Raw genomic sequence first — 22,832 nt, 5'->3', positions numbered from 1 at the left:
ACATGGGTTCCCCCACTTAAGCCAAATTTCAGCAGTGTTAGGATTACATTCTGTCCTCCTTTAACCCTGGTACTGACTGATTCTTGTTTCCCCTGTTTCATTACTAACTTACAGTGATCCAGCTGTGGGTGCTGAATTATCCCCAAAGTTTTCTGTTGGCATACTAAAAGTTTTACAGGAAGAACAAATAAAAAAAACCACACTGCTGAGAAAGGGACACAATTCAAATTAATTGTAAATGAGAGGAAATATTGAAAACACACTTGGAACATGGAAGTTTATCTCCTTTACTGATCTCTCTGACATAACCATAGAAGTATCACCATGATTACCACAGCACACCATGATGATGTTCAAGTATGGGGACCCGCTGCACCAGGCAATGTAGAAACACAGAAGGGTGACTGAAATCCTTGTCCTGAATTGTTTAGGGTGTGCAGGCTGGCAGTGAACAGAGACAAGGACAACACAAAAGCAGAATGATGATGTTGGTAAATACCATGGTTCTACCACCTATGTTTTAGAATGGGAAGGCTGGCAAGGAAAGAAAAAGTGTGAGGTAAATACCAGAAAAATGGAACAACAAAGAAGTGCAAGACCTCAAGGCATAAAAAAGAAGTAGACAAGGAAATGTGGAAGGATGCTAAGGTGCCAAGACCAGCAATGTAGACATACTCCAGATCAGAAACATACATGCCTGAAACAGATTTAATGTGGTTTTGTTACAATTAAGCGTGATGTGGCTGTAATCATTTTAAATTCCATCTTTAAATGCCATTCCTCATATTTTTCAATGGGAGTGAAAAAGGCCTGGTAAAACTACTTAGAATTAATGAGTCTTACATCAAATACTGAGTTTTTCAACATGAAATCCACCCAAAGGATACTACATCTTTACACTGGGTCTTAACAAGCATTTTGTTCTGACACTTCCAGGGGACTTTTTTTTTTTTTAATTTTCCACTAAAGACTTTCATTTCAGATTGGAAGCAAGTACCAAGATACCAGAATTTTTAATGTTATGAAGAATTCCCATTTTGAGAGTTTACCCAGGAGAGCTCTGGATAGTCATGCTAGTCTTCAGGAAGAAACAGCTCTTCCCTCTCTCTCCCTCCTCCTCCCTCAAACCCTCAACAAAACCATAGCTTAGACCATCATCAGGCCAGCAAGATTTTTATATTAAACAATTCCCTCAGGCACCATGGGCTGTTCAGCTGAATTAAGGCAAAAGGACTGCTGGCAGTCTTAAAAATAGGCATGTGTTTAAGAGCTTTGCTGGCTTTGTTGCTGCAGTGACAAAAAGGAAGTTGAAGAGGCATCAATCTGGACTTGAAATTATCATCAATATCTCCAAGACACAAAATATAACTACAACTAGTAATTCATTCTGGTCTACAGTGTCTTGCAGGAAGCTTAACTGAGAGTAAAGTGAGATATTAGCTCTTTTTTCCCTTCCTGTTATTTTATATTAATGTGAAAACAGGTTAGGTAATCAGAAGAGTGAGACAAAAGACACTGTGCTGTGGGAAGGGATGTATCATAGGAAGGGAAGTGAGGAATAACCACAGCACAGCACTGAGTGGAGTGAGGGTGACATATGGGTAAATTCCATGATAAGCATTCTAAATTGTATTATCACTTTGGTGATTTTCAGTACTTCGATTTTGTGACAAGCCTTCCTGCATATTGTCACTAGTATTTTTCCTGTCTTTAAGACTGTGACCCTAAGCAGCAGCAGTATTTCTTCCTGCCAGCTTCCACAAGGAAAGGAACCTAGCAGAAAGCTTCCCACTCAGCAGTGGAAATCTGCTGTGCCTACCTTTGTAATGCTTCACATACTTTTCCTCAGTCTATAATCTATGTTCTGGCTCTTCTGGGCTTGCTCTAGCTATCTGCAGTCATCTTTATCTTTAGGGTAATATGTCATTCGATCAATGACGGTCTGAGGATGAATCCATTCAGAATGTTGGCAAAAACAACCCCTCTGAATTTGTATCAAGGGACCCAGAGAAAAAGTAATTGTAAAGAACAAGCTATGCAGATGCTAACTGTGTTTCAAACATAGATGATGTTTCTAATACTATGCACATGTCTGAAAAAATTTCTATCTACTGCAGAGAATAAATACTCTATACAAATTCAGGAAGGTGATGGAAAATAGAGAGCAGACATATGTTGATTTTCCTTTTAAATAAGCTGCATGTTTCAGCAACAACATGCTAGATTTTCCTTCTTCCCCACTGTCTTTGTTGTTTTCTGTTTCTCTCCTGCTTTTCCTTCTGACGTGCAATAGTGCAACCCTGCAGGCTGTGAACATATACATTACAGTTAGTGTTATGAGAGTCGGCTGAGGCACCAGAAACAATGTAGGCATGTTAATACAGAAGATAAATTAGCATGCATGAAGACCGTGGTCAAAGCACAACCACTTCCTGAGTTTGCCCAGTGCTGCATCCAAAGGTTTGGCAAAGCAAGACAGCCTTTTTTCTCCTCCCATGAGGTCTTACTTCATCCATATGCCTCACTGGCTCCCAGTAGTAGTGGGGAAGAGCAACTGAGCAAGAAAGCATCTCCCTGATTTCCCCATTGCTGTCCATGTCTTCTCCTCCCATCTTTCACATAGTCAGGGCTGCTCTCCTGTCCCTTGCAACAGCGTGATACTAGGCTGTGACATTCGTGTGGTGGGACTCTGTCAGAGGGCTGTGCTATACAGCTGTTGTTACCTCTTTAATCTTCAACTGCATATGAAGCATTTGAAGCTAACCCTACTCCAGTAGTGTCAAAAAAGGATGTAAAATAAACAGCATTCCTTTCTACTGTCCAGCCCCTTCAGAGAGACTACACTCAGAGAGGGTCCTGAGGATCAGTATCCATAGTATCTGCAGCTAACCAGTGGTGGAAAGAGGAATTTTAGAAGAACGTTTGTGGCTGCAACACAGAATATGTTATCATACCTGCAATAATTAGCTGTGCTACCTTTGGAAGAGCTCTCTAGGGTATCGTAATATGCATTGCCCTATGCCATTTCAAAATGTTCCAGAAGTCTTAATTACCTGCTCACACGGAGGTGGTGTGACACCACACCAGTGCTTTGATGAATGCTCTACAGCGAGGTTCATCCAAGGGGAAAAACAGCAGAAACCATCTTAAAAGCTACATCTTACAGGAAGCCCCATGACCATCAGCATGCTATGGGACAAAAGACAGCCCACTTTCCCAGCTTTATACAGGGCTAAGCAGTCCAGATGGGACCCAAAGCATGTTCCCTTCTTTCTGCACAAAGCCTGACCAGACTGTTGCACAACAGGCACATTCAGGAAAGAGGAAGAAAACAGAGGAAACCAGAAGAAACCAAGGTATTGTTTTTGCACCACAGCTCAGAGGGAATAGAGAAATTTCCGAAGGTTAAGTCCAAAGTCACTTTGAAGAGCCCCCTACAGTGTTTCATCCTCATGCAAAGAGGATAAGGCAGCTCTGTCAGCACATATACCACAAGAACTATAAATATCCTGATGTGTTTTAATAAGCATTATATGCAAAATCATATTGTGATAGACCAAAATAGCTCTCATCCTAATTACAGACATTTTAAGTAGTAGATATTACTCACCCATTTAACGCTCAAGCCTGTGAGCTGCTAGGCAGTTTGAAACATACTTGAACTCCTGCTGTGGACAGAGACTGTCTTTAAGGAAGACATGGGCTTGATACAAAATTTACAGAAGTTATGGACTTGATACAAAATTTACTTGTGAAATCCTGTGTCCTATAATAAGCACGAGATCAGAACAAATTATAGACAAGGGCCCTTCTGGTTGGGAAATCTGGCTACTAGCTAATCTGTATGCTCGCAGATGAGCCTGTTGCCTGAGCAGGCCTGTAACTGCTGCACACAAGTACTCCCTCATCTGGAAGTTTCTAAACGGACATCATACACCCAAGCTACTCTCACAATAGTCATTAACACAGAAAGACAAGTTGGAAGCCAGCTGCTTCATCAGCGTAACGGGCAGCAACAGACTAAACTGTTAGCAATTAATTAAAAATCAACGACATTTAAAATTCTAAAGAATGCATATCTCAGACTATTTATAATCGTCAAATAAGATAAAGCAAGCCATAACCCTATTAGTTGTCTGCTACTGTCCTTCCCTCTATCCTCCCGCTTTACAGACAGTGGAGATGCAGGAGAGTTGGTTACCTACAGGACTGCTATTAGGATCAGCACCAGATGAGGCCAACAGCATGCACTGGCAGCCTCCTTTGAAGCCCATAGTCATGAGTCATTGTCAATGAGTTTTTCTGTTTATCTCAATGGGTATTGGATGGGCTGTAAATGTCCTTGCCAAAATCAGTAATTTCTAATAGATAAATATCCTCTGCTTTCATGGGTTTCATGACTTTGAAATAGCTAGATTACTCTGTGCAGTCAGAGTTAGGACATTACTCAGTGTACTTCCCGCATGCGCTATCAACTGCCCACATCCAATAATGAGTGAAACAGTGTTAAGATTCTAAAGACCTATTGACACTAGAAATCCTGAGCAGTTTCATAATCCCTCATACCTACAACAAGTGTTAGAATCTCTGGCTATGAAAACCAAATAAAACAAAACAGAAAGAAGACAAAAGGATATGAAAATCTGAGACTGAATCTCAGATGGCTAGGGTTTGTCGTAACTTCTGTTAACAGAAACTGTGTGTCTTGCCTTCTCTCCCACTGCATTAAAAGTCCTGAAGGTGAGTATGGCTGTCTTCAGATGGATCACTTTAATCTGGACATCTTTAGTAGGTATTTTTGCTTCTTTTGATGATAGAGTTAAAATAAATTGTAGAATCATAGAACGGTTTGGGTTGGAAGGGACCTAAAAGCTCAGCTACTTCCAACTGCCCTGCCATGGATCAAGTTGCTCAAAGCCCCGTCCAACCTGGCCTTGAACAATTCCAGGGATAGGGCAGCCACAGCTTCTCGGGGCATCCTGTGCCAGTGTCTCACCACTCTCACAGAGAAGAACTTCTTCCCAATATCTAATCTAAACCTACTCTCTTTCACTCTAAAGCTATTCCCCTTAATTAATCTCGGTGCAGATAATGCACTCCTCCCAGAGACAGCCGTTCCTATTTCCACGTGTCAAATTATACTTTCTTCATTCAGTCGGACCCCCAGCCGGCCTTCCTAAACACAAGCCAAGCAGCCCACAAACAAGCCAGGGCCAGAAGCCGCCAACCGCTGAGACTCACGTACCGTCCCGCCCGTTCGCCTGGCTCCACAGCACTTTGCGGCCATCAGCCCAGGCTCACGCACAGGCCGCCTTCTCCTCTTCGTTTTCCTCGTCCTCCTCCTCCTTCTCGCGGACACGGGACGCGTCCTCTCCTCCTCCTTCTCCTCCTCCTCCAGATGCTGCTTCCTCCGGCGCGGTCTCTGTGTGCCTCCACAGACGGACCGTGAGGCGGCGGCGGGGATGAGCACTGGGACGGGAGCTCCTCAACTTCAGGGTCGCTGCCGAGCTGGACACCAGCGCCGTGCGCGGGGCCTGCGGGAGACGCGGCAGAAACGCGGGGTCGCAGCGGCGGCTCTGCCGCCGCCTCTCGCAACTCATTGACCCACGCGGTGGCGGAGGCGGCGCGGCACGGTGCGGCCCAGGTCCCGCCCCGCAGCGCCGCCGCCGGCACAGCACGGACCGATTCTACCCGACTGTGCCCGGCCAGGGCAAGAGCCTCCGTCAGTAGGGGCTCCACTGGCTCTGCCCTCTGTCCTGTCTGCGAACCGCCGCCTACGGCACCTTTAACCGGGGCTCACCCGGTGCTTAGCGTCAGGGCAGGGCAAGATCCGCCTGCTGCTGACAGCCCCGTGTGAGCCGTAGTGTAAACGGGAGCAGGGCGCGCCCCGAGTCTGGATGAAAGGAAACAAAACAAACAACACATACGCTTTCCCTCCCGCACTCCCCCCTCCCCCCCCCCCCCCCCCCAAAAAAAAAAGAAACCAAAACAAACACAAAACCCCACCATACAGCTAAAAAAAAAAAGAAAAAAACCAACCCGAAACAACATCACCCTCACCAAAACCAAACATGAAACCAAAACGAACAAACAGCAACAACAAAAAACCCTACAACATAAACATGGAAAACCAATCAGTTTTTTTTTGTCACAAAAAAAGTTAACAAAGTTAAATCCTCAAAATACCCATTTCTTGGTATTCTGAGAGATAAAGCTTTTCTGAAGCCTGCTACTACACTTGGGACCCTGTGAAGCTTGTGTTGATGTCATTAAAAATGTTTGAGCCTCTGAAACTCAGTTAAAGCTGTACCTAAAATCACAGCTCCAATTTCCTAAGATAGCAATAAATGACATAAAGGAAACCTGGAGGCCAATATTTTTGTTTGCTTCGTTATAGTTCTCCATTTCAAGCAACCTTTCTTCTCTCTGTCAAAACCAAATGAGCATTGTGGGGCTGTGGTAGTATCTATTTTGCCATATTTTTATAAAACTGCTGTGTTTTTTTTTATATAATTGCGCATTAGAACACCAAGATAAATCTAAATTTTGCTAGAAGCCTAATGAGGTGGTCTGTTTTCCCCTCAGGGGAGAAGAATCACCCCTACATTTTCCCCTGGCTGTATGTTCACTCCTGTGCTCTGGTACTATTCCAGGAGGAAACAGAAGCTGCATATAGGTGCTACCTGTGTACTAAAATAAAAGGAGGGGGCCCAACAGTGGTTGTTGGAGTCACTCTGCAAACTGTGGCAGAAGGCAGGTGAGTAAAATTAAGGAGAAAAGTAGATGTTCGCTGGATCTGGGACATTAATAAAGCCACTTGGAACCCTGTCTTGCAACCAGATCTGTGGTGACAGTCCTTACTATCATGGAGACCTTGTTGCAATGGATGCCTCACCTTCTAGAGTAGAAGTTTCAGTATGCATCTTGATTATGCACTCATCAAATCTATGCGTAAAAATGTGGTTATAGTTAAAGACCACTTTCCTATCTTTAAGAGATTGAATTCTGCAGTGATGCTTTGCAAGCACTTGTCTCCAACTTAATAGACTGCTTTGTAAGACACAAATTAATGAACCTGCTTACCAATTTATGTTCTTTACCCCATAAGCTTCCTTCCACTGCAGCAACATGACTCCTTGACATATTTGCTGTGATAGGCCTTTCTGGATGAGAGATGTGAAATACCACTGCCAGTACAGAACTACCTGTCCACTGGGGACACAGATGGAGAGATTTCTGTCATCTTTCTGAGATCAGATCTTCAGGGAACTTGTAGGAATGTAATAACCGGGGAAAAACAAATAAACAAACTAAATAAATATAAAAACCACACACAAAAAAAACCAAACCAAAACAAACCCAACCCAACAGTTGGATCACTTTGTTGAACTGCTCCCTGGGTTAAATGTTCGTGGGAAGGAACGAGAGGAATCAGAGAGGAAATGGATAAGGGAAGGAAAAGAACTGGGCTAATACAGGGTTACATAATCCAAGTCTAATTTCTGTAGAAGACAGGCCAAAAATATTAGCTCTTTATTAAGGTCCTGAATTAAAGCTGACAATTTTACATGCCCTGATCACCAACGTACATGGATGCATTCCAGTAATGCATATTGCGTGTTGTTCTTTCAACTTCTCCCTAGGAGAAGTGGTTATCGTTCTGTCTCCAAGCAGTAGGGTATGACTGGGGACATTTGTTTTATATCCTGCTTGCAGAATTTTGATCAACCATATCCACTCCAGAAGACAGCATCAAGGCAAAATGTGGAAGGTCTGGAGTGCTCCCAGTCCCTTCAGTTCATTCTACAGACAAGACTTGACAAGGCATCTTGGGCATGTGTCATGCATTACCTGCAGATAATGACTAAGACCTCAAATTTGATCTGAAATGCTATAGGAGGTGAGGGTAGAGGGCAGAGTGGTTTTATTGTTCTTAGCATGCCTTTTGCCAAGGCAGTGCAAGTCAGTATACAGTTGGAATTCCCTAATTGTTGAAACTTTCCTGTTCAGGTGATTCTCACAGATAGGCTTGACCAGCAAGAACTCAGGTTTGGGTAGCCAGGGTCCAATAGCTTCACAGGAATGGGATGGAGACTTCTTGCCAGCAGGACGTGATAGAAAGGAGAAATGATAGTGGTACAGCACACACTGGAAAAGCTGACTGGAAAGTGATGCTGTTGATAAGCAGAAAAAAAAAAAGCTATGATCTTGCCACTTGCACATGTAACTTTGCTTACTTCCATGTGTTGCTGCACTCCTGGCTAATCCAGATGGCCATGTGATTAAGGATGAATACACACACAAGTTGAAGTAGAGTTTAATACCTTCAGAACTGGCTAAGCCTGCATGCAGATTTTTTAACTTGGGAAGTTAGACTAATAAGAGAGATAAAAATTATTAAATAGATGAGAACCATACTATATAGAAGGAGCGTTCTTTAAGGAAAGGAGGGAATCAAGTTATGTGTCAAAGGCAAGTTTCTATGAGAAGACACTGCTAGGAGCATTATGCTTAAAGAGACCATCTCTTGTGTGTTGTGTGTGTAATTTAAAGATGTAAATATAGAGTCAAAGAAGTAGAAGAATACAAGAAAGTAAGCCTGGTGGGTATTTGTTATTTATAGTTACTGGAAGAAGACAGGACATTGCGTATGTGCTTTTTAGTTGGCCAGAATTAGGAAATAAGTTCATGTTGTATTCAAGCTCATTTAACATTATAGGGATAGTACATCATGAAGCTTTGCATTCCTGCCAATGTTCACTGTCAAAAGAGTAAATTGCCAGTTTTCACATAGTTGCATATGCCTCCATACATACATATTCAGCAGTGGCATATGCCTTCTTGTTGTAAGGTTGTAATTTAACACATTTGATCAGAAAGATGCATGTGCTGGAATCCTGCTTCATTTCTAATATTAAAAAAAAAAAAAGAAGAGAAACTCCCCTTAAATTTATGTAGGATACATCCTATGTTGATTTTTGAAAATGAAGGTAACTGACCTGCCTGTCGTGCTAAGTCACACAAGCACTTGCTCAGTCTTTTCACATGTCAGAGGAAATGGAAAATAATTGAGATAAAATTCTGGTCCCACTAAGGTTAATAAATTGTTTTTCCTGTGGGATCAAGAATTCACATGGCTATTTTTAGCTATTTTTAACTGATAATGGAAGTTAAATGGGAGATGACACTGAAATACTTTCCTGTCTAATGTACTGCTTAGAACTCTTGGTATTCACCTGTGAAGATAGTCATTGAATGCCTTATTATTCCAATGAGTAGTGCTGCTGGCTTCAGAAGAGAAGGTGGCCTCTTGGAGTACTTTCTTCAGTATTTTTTATTCCTTGGAGAAGGTAACGCAGAAGGTAGTAACATCTTCATCAACTTTAACACAACTAACTTTGCAGTGAGAAACCTACAGTAGCCTACAGTCCAAAATGAGCTGTCAGATTCTTTCCCATCATCTCATCCTGAAGTGCTTTTATCTAGAACCTACTGTAGTACAGCTCCTTCTTTGAGGTGTGCTACCAAGGCTCCACATTGGTATGCTTCAACTTTCTATTTTTGTATCCGAGCTGATGAGAACAGGGCTTCTACTCCCTTAAAACCATAACATCTTCTCAGATATCATGGGAGAATTTTGGCAATGTATCAATTTTGGCTTTGGAAGGACAGGGTGGTGTTTGGAGAGGAATGGCTGGCAGCGGTCTTTTCATACCATGGAATATTCATGTCGGAGTTCAAGCCTGTTCCTTGCATTTCAGTCTGTAATGACCTTTTTCACACATCTGAATCTGCTGCTTGTGTTGACAAGGAAAATAGGGTTGAGGTATGCACAAGGCTGGGGTTTGTTGATTATAAACCAGTGGAGTTGGAAGAAGCAGCCACCTCTTCTCAGTACCTTAGACACAACTAGCACCCACAGCCAGAACTAATGGAAAATCTCCATCTCACAGATAAAGGCTACGCCATATGCAAAAGTTATTATAAAATCCCATTATTCACTTTACAAAACAAAAAGGGGTGGGGGGGAGGGAGGGAATTCTGGCTCTGGCTACAGAAGAACCCCCCCCCCCCCCCCAGTCTGAACAAATATGGAACAAGGGATTAATAATATCTTATGTGATTAAGAAGTTTGCTTTTAGCTTCCTTTTTTTTTCTTTCCAAATCAGATCTTATTAAAAATAAAAGAAAGGCAAATTGGTCCCTAGTGACTATTCCAGCCTCTGTCAGTGATGTGTATTCCAAAATGGGGCAAGTCCATATAACCTCTGTGCTCTGTATCTTTGAGATAATGATGCTATATTTTAGAAAAGCACTTGAGCTATGTCTGACAAGTGCTGAATGCCAGTTCTCATTACAAAACCTCAGTAATGGCCCTCTGAAACCATCTCAGCTTATAGAAGGAAAGCAAATGGCACTTGCTTGCCAATACAGAGGTAATTCAGACCTATTTAACAGTAATTCGTGGTACAGTTAAAAGTCTGACTGTAGCATTATGAACTGTAGAAAGTAAAGAAGGTTTTGTCTCCAGGGTCCTGTTCTTCTGTCAATGGTGATGAAAAGCATGGTGAGTAGGGCAAAGCTATACTGCAACATAGAATTCAAGAAGCATCTTGCTATTTCAAGTTTTGCCTTTTTTTTTTTTCCTCATGTTGGTGAAAACACCGCATTTAGCCCTTTGCCAGGTTACTCCAGGTCACTCACTTATTCCTGAGATGTTTCAGCTTTTTTTTTTTTTCTTTTTAACAATCTCCTCAACTTACTTTTCCTCTACAATGTAAATGACCACTATCAGTGTAAAGCAAGAGGCTCTACAGGTAAAGTAAGGCTGCAAAAAAAATAAATAAACTGATTACTTCAAGTCAGGATGAGTGTTTTCCTTTAGAAGCAGCAGTTGGCTGCAATTTTGGATTTAGACCAGTTACAGAATTACTGATAAAAAGACCTAAATATGTTTAAGGAGGTGCTTAAACTTCTAAGCTTCTTTTTAGTTCTTGCAACTCTTACTAAATCCATTCTGCTGGATACCACACTCTGTTCTGCTGGCCTCTCCTCTCCTGCACCCTCAGAGGATGAAGTGCTTGAAATGGAAGTTGTTGAAGTCCTTTATATTGCAGGGTATAGATACATGTTGTGTCTGAACTTACCTAAAACTCTCTGCTATAAAAAAGGCACAGCTCTCTCTCATGGGAACTCTTGGATACTTCCGCACCATTTCCTGAGTGGACTTTACTTGCTGAGCTAGAAGAATGTTTATTTTTCACCACCCACTGTCCAGAGATTTTAATCTTGCAGAATACATCAGAACTGCATTGCAAATGAGCTGTCAAACACTAAAGACAATGTAGGATTGGCGGTAAAGGAACTGCCCACCTTCACCACAGATCAGCTGGCTTCTTATTGAACCATACTCCAAAAGCTAAAGTCCAAAATCAATCCTGCTGAATTTCAGCTTGCTGTTCTAACTGGGTACTGTGCCACAAATCTCACAGTGAAGACTCGGTATCACCGTGGTAGATAGAACAGAAATGCAGAAGGTAGGGATTAGTTTCTGTGCTTCAGGATCTATTAATTATATTAAAAATACCATCATCTTTCTCCAGTACTTATTACAGACAATTTAACTTAAAACAATTATCTTTCCCTTAACTTACGTTTCTCCTCCTGCAAATATATTGTACTTAGCCATTCTATCTGCCTATCTATCTCACATCCCTACATTGCCAATTATGCACTTAAAGAGCTGTAGTAACCCTTGATAAAGTGGTACTCTTGCCACATGATAAAACAGATTTGCAGTTGTTTTGTAAACAGAACTGAAATCTGATTCTTTCCTGCCAGATTAGTAACACAGAACTTTAGTCCATAGGACCAACCACTGTTCCCATAACATCACAAAAACACGTTTTTCTCTATTCAGTGGATTTATAATGAATTATGACACAAGCATCCCTAAGCAGGATAAAAGGCCATATATTAATACTGATTTTTTTAAAGAGCACAACTGGAGCCTAAGGAAGAAGTTGCATCTCTTAGGCCAGGAAATTTTTTAAGACATTCACAGAGTAACTTACTTTCATATTATATTTTGAAATTAGCATTCAGAGAAACATGTCTGGAGTTAATAAATGCCATTTTCATTGCAGATTCAGTTCTTCTGGTTCAATTGTAGTTCACACTATTTTTATTTTTTCTTGTCACTTAGAGTACCTCAAGCACTAAAGAGCTCACAGTTTTCTGTAGTAGTTAAAATAGGCTTAAATGCAACATATGTTCATGGCGTTAGAAAAATAAACTATTCAGTGTTCTTGTGTTGGTAACAACTGTATCTAATTGTGATGACTTTTCTAGACACAACTCAGCTTCAGTGAAAGTATGCCATCTAATCAAGTGTCCTTTTAATTTATAGTAAATGCTCTCTTCTCCATTTTAAATGAACACTTGGGATAGCCTCCTAGACTTCTTCAAGGAAGTCTCTTGCAGACCTACAGCTTCCATGTATTAACAGTCTCGAAACACTGTGATGGGTTGACCTTGCCTGGATGCCCGGTGCCATCAAAGCCAATGTATCACTCACCTCCCCAGCTGGACAGAGGAGAGAAAATACAACCTAAGGCTCGTGGGTCAAGATAGGGATACAAAGAGATCACTCACCAGGTACTGTCATGGGCAAAACAGACTTGACTTGAGGAAATTTATTACCAATCAAATCAGAGTAGGATAGTAAGAAACAAATCTTGAAAACACCTTCTCCCCACTCCTCTCTTCTTCATGGACTTTACACTGAAATTCTCTACCTCCTCCCCATGAGTACTTCAGGGTGATGGGGAAAGGGGGTTGTGGTCAGCTCACCACATACTCTTTCTGCCACTCCCTCTTCCTCAGGAGGACTTCTCACACTCTGCCCCTGCTCCGGTGTGAGCTCCTTCCCACGGAAGACAGTTCTTCATGAAATTCTCCACCATGAGTCCTTCCCACAGGCTGCCATTCTTCATGAACTCCTCCAGCGTGGGTCCCTCCCATAGGGTGCAGTCCTTCAGGAACAGACTGCTCCAGCATGGGTCCCCCACGTGGTCACAAATCCTGCCAGAAAACCTGCTCCAGCGCGGGCTCCTCTCTCCATGGTCCTGCTCCAGCATGGACTTCACACAAGGGGTCACAGCCTCCTTCACACATACCCTTGCTCCAGTGTGGGGTCCTTCACAGGCTGCAGGTGGAGATCTGCTCCACCATGGAGACAGCCTGCTTCACCATGGTCCTTACCACAGGCGAATCTCTGCTCCAGTGCCTGGAGCACCTCTTCCCCTCCTTCTTCACTGGCCTTAGTGTCGGCAGAGCTGTTTCTCTCACATATTGTCAAGCCTTTCTCTTGCTGCAATTGCTCAGATTCCTTCACACCCTACGGTCCTCTTTTTAACTACTCTACCCCAGAGGTGCTACTACCCTCACGGATGGGCTCAGCCTTGGCCAGCAGCAGGTCTGTCCTGGAGCCAGGTGGCACTGTCTCTATTGGAAAGAGGGGAAGCTTATGGCAGCTTCTCATAGAAGGCACTCTATAGCCACCCCTCACCTCAACCCCTCCCGCTACCAAAACCTTGCCATGCAAACCCAATATAAACACATTTCTCTTTATCTGCTGCTCCACAGCAGCATTTATTCTCTCAGTGAAAAGCCAGCCTAGGACAGCGTCAAATGAACCGTACAGAACTGCCACTGGTGCAGTGGGGCTGGATGATTAATACAAAAATAGAATTCAAGCCACACAAGTTTTTTAGGACACTGGTGCCATATGTTCTAAGAAACATAAGGCCAGATGACAAATGCTGCTTTTCATACAATTTATCTTGTACAGTCCTTTCAGGTTCACACCATTTTCTTTAGTGTTTTCCATCATTTTGCAACTCCAGCTTCCGAAGCTGGTCCTCAAACTTTTGAATGTCTACTTGATGCTTCATTAGGAACTTCCCATTTAAATGAAAAACAGGTATGTCATATTTGTATTCCTCATACCATGCCGAGTTCTCTGGAAGGGTAATATCCACCTCCTGCAAAATAAACTGTGACAGAAAAAAAGTGTTAGTACCTACTGGACATTGAGAAACAACATCCGCTTTAATTTTTTTGGTAAATGCAAGGATGTTTTCCTGGTGCTTTTGGATTTATTCTTCCATGTTCTAGACAACTACCCATTTTGTGAGTACAAAATGTATGTAGCCACAGTCCTTGGCCATGTGTCCGTAAAGGATTCTCTCTCTAGTAGAGGATGATATTCTTGGTCCTGTGTACAGAGCCATTCTCCTGGGAGCACCAGCCACAATAAATGTGCAGCTGGCAACACACGGCTGCTTATTAGGCAGCAGAGTGCAAGACCACTTAACACTTCTGTTAACAGTTTCTTCAAGATAGAGATCAAAATCTGTTTGAAAAATGGCAAAAATTGCAGTCACATACAGTTCAAATATTTGAAGCCCCACTTACTAACATCCTTCACAAATTATTATCTGCTTTATAAAAATTGAAAACTCCTCTATCAGATGAGACAATAGTATTTACAAAAGCTGTGGTTTTAAAAACTGTTGTGACAAGGTGCATATTGGTTTAGTATGCCAATACTTATTTGAGTAGCACTGTTGCAAAATGCTTTTGGATAATAAGTTTTATTGAAATAAGTGCTGAAATTGTCTTGAAGAGTCACCCATGAAAGCACTGCAAATAAATCCATGTAATTTTCTTTTACAAATAAAGAATCCTGATTAACTGTCCTTTCTATACAGCAAATGTAGGCAATAATGCAATACATTACCCTTCTCTTATATGGTTCAAGCACTTCTTTTGCTTTGTCACACAGAGGGCATGGTTTCTACAGAAAAAAAAATCAGACCAACTTAAAGCATACAGTAAACCACAGAGATCATTTGTACTGTAAAGTAACATACACTGACAGGAGTGATCATTAGAGTAAATGTTGGTTCCCCCCCCCCCCCGTAACACCCTGTCTTAATGCTTTCTAAATTTATTTATCAGTGCAACATAGATAAAACAAAAACTATTCAGCCAAATAATTTAATTATTTCTTATTTGCTATTACTTTTCTCATGGTGCAAATGAACAGCTTTCAATGGCTTTTCTAAAGGCTCATTCAAGGGCATATTTTGAAAGGTCATGCACAGACCCCATCTTTTGGTCAGCAGCAATGGATGTTCAAAACTGAAAACAACTGCAGCTACCAGTCTTGACAGAAGAATTTCCCTCAATAGAAGGGGAATGATGAAGCAATTTCTAATCAGGTTGAGTCACTAGGGTCACTTCAAATATCTAAAGATGGTGATTTAAGACGACCTGATAGTTATTTTTGCCTGAAAGGAATTAAGCATGATCCTCCAACCTGCAGAAAGAACTGTCAAACAGCTGCAGTGTTTTGGCCTGTTATGGGGTCAAAGAAAACATATAATTTTTTAAAATTCCTTAGTGTTCCACTACAGGAAGCTACTCTACAGCTGACTTCTGCTGGGCATGCATCATAATTATTAGATTAGTGAGTACATGAAGAAGTAATTCACATGAAGGCATTTTGCTTCAATGACTGTAATGGCAGAGTCTGGCCTATAATTCACATAGGAAAGCATACAGTGGTGAAGGTGATGGCTCTGTTTCACTGCCACAGAATACCTTCTCCTCTTCCTCCCACTTAAAGTCTTCCTAGGGCTTGTTTAAACATGGAATCAATCCTCCACATCAGTTTTGTTACATGCCAGGCTCCTAACAGTTAAAGTAGGATATACTTGATTCCCCTAGGTCTGTGGAGAGCTTTCTACTAAAACAGTCACATAAAAGCATTTGACAACCTACACTGACTCTTGGCAAAGAATACGTTTTTACTCCTGGAACTATTTTAAAATCAGACAGTGAACTAGGTTAACTAAAAGTGAAATCTGTTCAAAAAGTCCATTTATATTAGTACATAGTTTTCAATAGAACAGTACAGTAGCAGGTTTCTGACATCACTTGCTTTATGTTAATTTGTAATAGAGTTGCCTAGATAAAACTGTCTTGGACAACCTTCTCCCTTAGATGTATGTTACAATGGCAACAGGGACTCCCACTCCTAAGGTAGTAAAAAACCCTTCCTTAAGTGACATGCAGTGCTGATAGCTAGATCCGTTAGACAATGCACACTGTGGGAGGGCCAGTTTTATTTCTACAGATAATTGCCATTTATGCTGCATAATTAGACTGGAGTTTTGTGGTCACTCTAAGCTGGCACTGATGCTGAAGAAAGCAAACACATCTTCCTGTCACTGCTTCTTTTGTGCTGGCATAAGCACTCAAACAGCTGTACAGTAGAGCTAGACAGGAGAACTGATCTGAGTTGACAGCAACCTCCCCCCTCACCGCCTCCCAAAAAAAAAGTTGGTGTTTTTTTTCTTTTTAAGATGGAGCAGTTGTTGCACAAATGCTTGTGTTGGCATAAAAGGAGCCTATGAAGAGAAAACCATTTGGCAGTGCTAGCTTCTACCAGTTTGAAGTCGATGCAGAAGTCACAGCTCCCTTCCGCCTTCTCCTCCTTCTTTCTCCTTACTTTTAAAAATAGTAAGAAGAGAAAAATCAGTTAATTAGAATAAACTAAGAGTATAAATTAAATTTATTGTAAAGTAGCCTGCATTTTGTTTTGCAATTGCCAGTGGCATCAGACATGAAGAATATTTTAAGTTTAAAACACACTCAGCAAGAGGATACTTTAGAGAACTACATAAATTCTGCTATTAGAAAATTTGATTTCATACAGTGTCTTACTAGTTAGAAATTTTAAGACACAGATATTATACAAAGAGCTTTTTTCCAATAATTAATTCAAAGGTAAGCTCATTATTCCCTTATCACATCTGTACTATGAATGAGCTGATGCTGAATCAGGCCAGGGGGAGAGAGCTGTAACTTGAAACTATAGTTCTTGTATCACACACAGATTAATAAACAGATGTTTTAACCTATTCATATGCCATGCCATTTAAACACTTCTTTAATAATAGGGAAGAAATGAACAAACATGAAAGAAGAGGAAATCATCTCCAACAAACATGACCATACTGATGTCGATACTCAGTGCTTTGCATTTCTAGTTATCTGCTCTCTAAGACTACATAACCCACACAAAGGCAGTATAGCCCACCATGTGCCATTCCATCTAAAAGTGCAGAAGACCTCTGCAGGTAATATAGGCTCTTGATGACAGTTCACAAATGACCATTCCTGCTCATCACTTCTCTTTCATAAACATGTTTAAGAATCCTGTCTGCTCATGCCACAGACAAACCTTTACCTGCATTTCATTCCTACTAACATTACGGCCAATAAAGCAAAAAGAGGATAAAGCACAACCTGCCTTTTCCTCATGTACTACTAGCACTATTTGGATATATTTTCAGTCTCACAGGTGATGCTGAAAGTAAACATGAATGTTTTGAAGAGCCTACTTTGGCTGTTGATGCTTGTCCTGGGCAGATTATGCATAACAACTCATCTTTGCTCTCCATTTCCATGATGAAACATTGGCCATTAGAGAACAATTTTCAACTAGTAAATGGTCTGTAGTGTCACTAAGACACATTTATCTTGAAGTCTTCATTTACTGGCTGATAATTACGTTCTTGCTACAGTGACAGCAGGACTACACTGTAAAGCCTAGTGTAAAAGACACCTCTGAAGTAAAATGTGTAGTAATGGGATACTACACAAATATTATGGGGACAAAAAGCATGGCAAAGCCCTTTCATGTGGGATTCATATATATCAAAACTGATAAATGCATAGTCTTGCCTAGCTTTATTCTGTAAATAGCTTTTACCTTGGTGAACAAAGTCAGCACTGGCTTATTTGCGCTGGTGGAACAAAGTGATCTCCCCAGTGGCCTGTACAAATGTCTTGCTAGTTGTAATGTTCTGCTCAGAACACATAACATCATTGTCCTGTTAAGGCAAAAATAAAACCTTTAATTGTTTTGTGGCAAATTACAGCTCATGAAATTTAATGTTAAGATAAATGTGATGCTTCAGTTGCAGTTCTAAAATACACATGATCAGATAATTTCCCCAGGATTTTTATGCTCACAGTATCTACACAGTAATCAAGAGAAATGGTTTACTATGCAGCACAGCAGAACTGTTGTGTGGCTCTGGCTCAGAAATGTAGTTCCATTTAAAAAAAAAACAAACACCAACACTGTTTTCTTACTGAAACGCCTCTTCTAAATTCCCTAACACAAATGCTGACATAAATGCATTATGCTGTTTCAACTGCACAGATGTCAGTAAAAATTATATTAACAAAATGCAAAGTGCTGTGTTTTGAACCTAGTAATCTTGCTGAAGCACTTGACATATTCTACTTACTCAAATTATTCCATCAAGAAACTAATCTCTACCTAATCATAGAATTAATATAATGCTTTATGCAGTGAAAAAAAATCTGCGGCCAAGACAATTTAACTTGGTAATATTCAAAGCATGCACATTGCCCCAAGTCTTTCCTGCAACAGCAAATTATTTCTTCAAAGATATTGATAGGTCTGCGATTTCTTCAGGAGAGTTTAAGTAAACTTAAATGTTGAAGCGTGCCATGCTGGAGTCTTGAAGTCACGTATTTATAGTGATACTAACAGTGCTTCCTCCAAGCTTGTGTCTTAATGGGACCTTTACGAGGCATATGAAGACTGAAAAGCAAAAAACAGAAGCAAAAAGGAGTCTGCACAAAAACCTGGCATAAGAATTTACACTGGGCAAATCAAGTCCCTTCTATATAAAGCCAAACTGCTTCTATTTAGTTTCTGTTGAGGCATGTCCTGCCAACTCTGTCCTGAGTGCATCAAAAAGACAGTGTCCAGCAGGTTGACAGAGGTGATTCTCCCCCTCTACTTCACACTCATGAGACCCCACCTGCAGTACTGTGTCCAGCTCTGTGGTCCCCAATGTAAGAAACATGCGGAGCTGTTAGAGCGAGTCCAGAGGATGCCCACAAAGATGAACAGAGGGCTAGAACACCTCTCTTATAAAGACAGGCTGCTGAGAGTGTTTGGCTTGTTCAGTCTGAAGAAGGCTCAGGGGAAACTTTAGAGCAACCCTCCAGTACCTAAATGGGACTACAAGAAATCTGGGGAGGGACTTTTTACACAGGCAGGTAGTGGTAGGACAAGCGGGAATGGCTTCAAACTGAAAGAGGGGAGATTTAGATTAAACATTGGGAAGAAATTCTTCACTGTGAGGGTCGTCAGACACTGGCACAGGTTGTCCAGAGAAGCTGTGGCTGCCCCATCCCTCTATCCTCTGGTAAATTTGAGTCCTCTTGATTCCCACCAAAACTTCAACTGGAGGGGAATTAGTAAGACAATATCAGAACCTAAGCTTCAAGATCTCGCAAAAAGAAATAAGGTATCTTATTTCCTTACTAGTTTTAAATAATTATAAGCAGCACTACTTTTGGAATTCAGGAGCAAATCTTTGCTGACCAGTACTTCTACTGAAGTAACAGCCTGCTGTTTCCAGAGTTAGCTTAAGACTGACTGGATGTTTTTTTTTTGTAAATAAGGAAAACAGAGTCCTGTTGTCAATTTATTCACCTATGTAGAATGATACTAAGGCTATACCGTAATGCCACTTACAAAAAGACTCAAAGGACTAATTCCAACCCATAAAATGACTCCACTCTCCATCCAGGCCCTAGTCATGCTCTGCACATCCATTAGCATAAAACAGACTGAGACATTTGGCCCTGAGGGAGGGTGAGATCCTGTCAGATGGCATCATGTTCCCACAGTACAGATGACACAGCTTGACTTCCCTGAGCTTCTGAAGCCCAGCTGCCAGACAGCATCATTAGGAAGCAGTAAGACCTGCTTGCTGAATTTAACCTGGGCTATAGCATGGTGCAACTTCAGCTTTACAGGACTGCAACAAAAGCTTTGCCCTCATAGACACTTGCTTTTAAATCAACAGAATTTACTACTCTTATATATTTGGATTAAATAAAAAGGCTGCAGATAAAACCAAACCACAGTGTTTTTGCACAAACACTGAAGGGTGCTAGCATAGTGAAGGGTTAAGTATAGTTGCTATTGATCAGGAGGTGAAGAAAGCAAATATCCTACCACTCATTAGGCAAATCTACTGCAGCAGTTCCATTTCTCTGAACAGCACCTCATGGGCACATAGGTGTTTAGTGCATGAACACTACCACCATGTGAACAAGTGGGTTCCCAACACTGGCCTGTGCTAAGCTGAGCAACATTTCTGGAATGCAGAGCTCCAACCTCAGAGGTCACCTCCATGCTGGTTTCATTGCTGAGAGAAAGTGTCCCACTGATGCCCTTTAGGCGTTCACATCAAGCTCACATCTGTATCATATGTATCTTTTGTTACAAAAAAACTAAACTGCTAAAAGCACACACAAAATCTTTCAATGTGGTTGTTCTGAAGCCAAATTAAACCTACCCCCCAGTAACTGTAACAATTTATTTGCAGAACAAATTTCATATGTAAATGTAAAATAGGATGCTTGTGAACTTCAGAACTTACCGTTCCCTATCCTACAATGCTACAGAATGATTTAACAAATGATGCTTGCAAGTCTGGACGTTTCCCATGCTGTATTTTGCAAAGCCAAATTGGACTAATTTCCTGTTAACAGAATTTCCATCACTTAATAAATCCTCATCTGCTGGAAAAGTACGACGTGACACAGAAAGTAGCCATTATTCAGATAATTACCTGTATAAACCCCATCTTAACATCAATCAAGGAATGACAAGCACGTCTGATTTCCTCTCCAACTATGTAGGTTTTAATGATGTTACGTGCACTTAAATAATCTCATCTTCAAGCCACCAATATACTCTTGCTCTGTGGTTTTGAATTTTTTATATGCACAATTACCAACATATTTGGACAGGATTATGTCGTGTTTTCCATGGATCTGTATACATATACACAAACATGAAAATATTATAAACTTGCAAGCAGTCATCTGTATATACTTTACATTCATGTAGTATTTGATTTTGGAACCCTAACCTGGGTTTGGCAGAATACGGGGATCACATGCACAAATCACACCTCTTTCTGCAAGTAACACATCAGGAACATGGAAAATATTACATTGAAAATGTCCTAGGCATTTTCTACCTATTTGTCTTAAAGAAACCTTATGTCTATTAAACTGACTCCTACCTGCCATTTAATCCTAGGTGTAGTTTGACAAAGAAGTATCAAGTAAAAGACAATGGGGAATGCAAGCAGATGCAAATACAAGAACACTTCCTGAGGACCCAAGTCAGCAGTGGTTTAAAACAGCCTTCTTTTGCTGTCTCTCATGCAAAAGCAGCTTTGGTCTTCAAGGAAAACAAACTTGCCGGGAGTCTGCTTTTGCCACTTTGATTCCTTACCAGAGAAAAGCTGAACATGAAAACATGGTGCCATAGCAGGAGACCACGGAGCATGTGTGAATAGGGACACCAAATCCTTCAGCTGTTGAGATTCCAACTAGGCTTTTACCCCACCAGTTGTTCAGAGGAGGTGGGCAAAATACAGGAAAATCCTGAACTTCGTTTTGCAAACATACTTAACTCCTCAGGTCTTTCAGGAAGAATCATGTTTTTACATCAACGCGAAATTCAAAAACGTCACGAGTAATACACCTGTTTCTGTGAGGTGCTGTTGTCTACCAACTGATGCATATTTCTATGCATTTTCTCCTCCAAACTACTTACTATAGTAAATAAGGGGTACAAGTCACAAACCCACTGCATTCCATCTCAGAAAAAAATATGATTTCATGCTAGTGTGCAAAGAATTTTGCTTAGTGATCCCTCCAGTGGTATTCACTCTAGATTCTGGTCCAAGACCCGTACTCCAAATTTCGGAACTACAAACCACTCAATAGATTGCTATAATGGCCACGAGCCTATTTCTGAAGCCTAAAGAATCCACGTATACAAGGGACCATTACCATACACTAACATTATAATAGTTTAAAGGCCTATTTTAAGCATCTCCATCTGAAAAGCTTCCAGCCGAGTGATCCATTACCCCTCACAGCCAGCTTCACCCAGTTGGGTAACGAGTACACCCAGCGGTCTTCATCATTTCCTGTAATGGGAAAGCCTCATTTCTCTTGGTGGTATTTTTAAAAACAATAATGCCCTCTACAGACAGAGTCAAAGCCCATTAAACTAACGAGACCCCGAGAGTCTTACCCTCTCCGCGGCCCAAAGATCACCGCCCCGCTCCCTCCACCCAGCTCTGTGCTCTCGGCCTCCTCCGGCCCGCTGCCAGCGAGAAACCCCAGCCCGCCATAAGGCCCGCGACCGCCGCGCCTAAGCCGACAGCGCTGAGGAGGCCCCCGCGGTCACTGCCTAGCACCGAGGCCTGGCGTGGCCCGGCCCTACGCGCCGCAGCAGCTGGCGCTAACCCGCGAATGGGGCGCAGCTTGCGGCAAGGACCAGACCTGCGAACACCCACCTCCCGCGGGGCCGCGGCGTAGGCTTCCGGTGGCTCCGATGCGGAAGGGCCCGCTTGCCTCCCGCCACTGCCGCGCCCCCTGCTGGTGGCCTGCCAGCGGTGGCCTGCCAGCGGTGGCCTGCCAGCGGTGGCCTGCCAGCGGTGGCCTGCCAGCGGTGGCCTGTCAGCGGCGCCCGCCCCCTCCGCTACCCTCCCTTCAGCAGCCGGCCCGTCCCCAGCCCGCCTCTGCCCCCAGGGCTCCTGGCGCCCTTCCCGGAGGGGCATTGTCAGCTGCCCCGAGCCCTCCGCCTGCCTTCCTTCAGAGGCAGCCCTGCAAGAGTCTTG

The 22,832-nt window shown here is 42.0% G+C and overlaps 2 protein-coding genes across 6 annotated transcripts in view; both read right to left on the bottom strand.

The window, feature by feature from the left end:
* The window catches only part of MARCHF3 (membrane associated ring-CH-type finger 3), a 71,710-nt gene extending 66,098 nt beyond the window's left edge, over positions 1-5,612 (bottom strand). For both annotated transcript variants that reach the window (XM_031054449.2, XM_031054450.2), the window contains exon 1: positions 5,246-5,612. The gene's annotated coding sequence lies outside the window, so the exon portion shown is untranslated. The remainder of the gene's footprint in view (positions 1-5,245) is intronic.
* Positions 5,613-13,622: 8,010 nt separating this feature from the next.
* On the bottom strand, positions 13,623-22,620 carry CZH5orf63 (chromosome Z C5orf63 homolog). 4 transcript variants are annotated; one of them, XM_031054437.2, is made up of 5 exons: positions 22,509-22,543; positions 22,077-22,136; positions 17,846-17,966; positions 14,804-14,860; positions 13,623-14,057 (listed from the first exon to the last, which is right to left on the bottom strand). In XM_031054437.2, the coding sequence occupies exons 3-5, from the start codon at positions 17,960-17,962 to the stop codon at positions 13,878-13,880; spliced, it is 354 nt and encodes a 117-aa protein (XP_030910297.2). In that variant the 5' UTR covers positions 17,963-17,966; positions 22,077-22,136; positions 22,509-22,543; the 3' UTR covers positions 13,623-13,877. The 4 variants fall into 4 exon arrangements, with proteins under 4 accessions (XP_030910297.2, XP_030910295.2, XP_005154951.2 ...); XM_031054435.2 differs by having other exon boundaries at positions 22,008-22,136; positions 22,509-22,525; XM_005154894.3 differs by lacking the exon at positions 22,077-22,136 and having other exon boundaries at positions 22,509-22,620.
* Positions 22,621-22,832: the final 212 nt, after the last annotated feature.

Source organism: Melopsittacus undulatus, chromosome Z (assembly GCF_012275295.1).
Source record: "Melopsittacus undulatus isolate bMelUnd1 chromosome Z, bMelUnd1.mat.Z, whole genome shotgun sequence".
NCBI lineage: Eukaryota > Metazoa > Chordata > Aves > Psittaciformes > Psittaculidae > Melopsittacus > Melopsittacus undulatus.
Note: the sequence above shows the minus strand (reverse complement) of the source record. Positions and strands in the feature narration are given on the sequence as shown.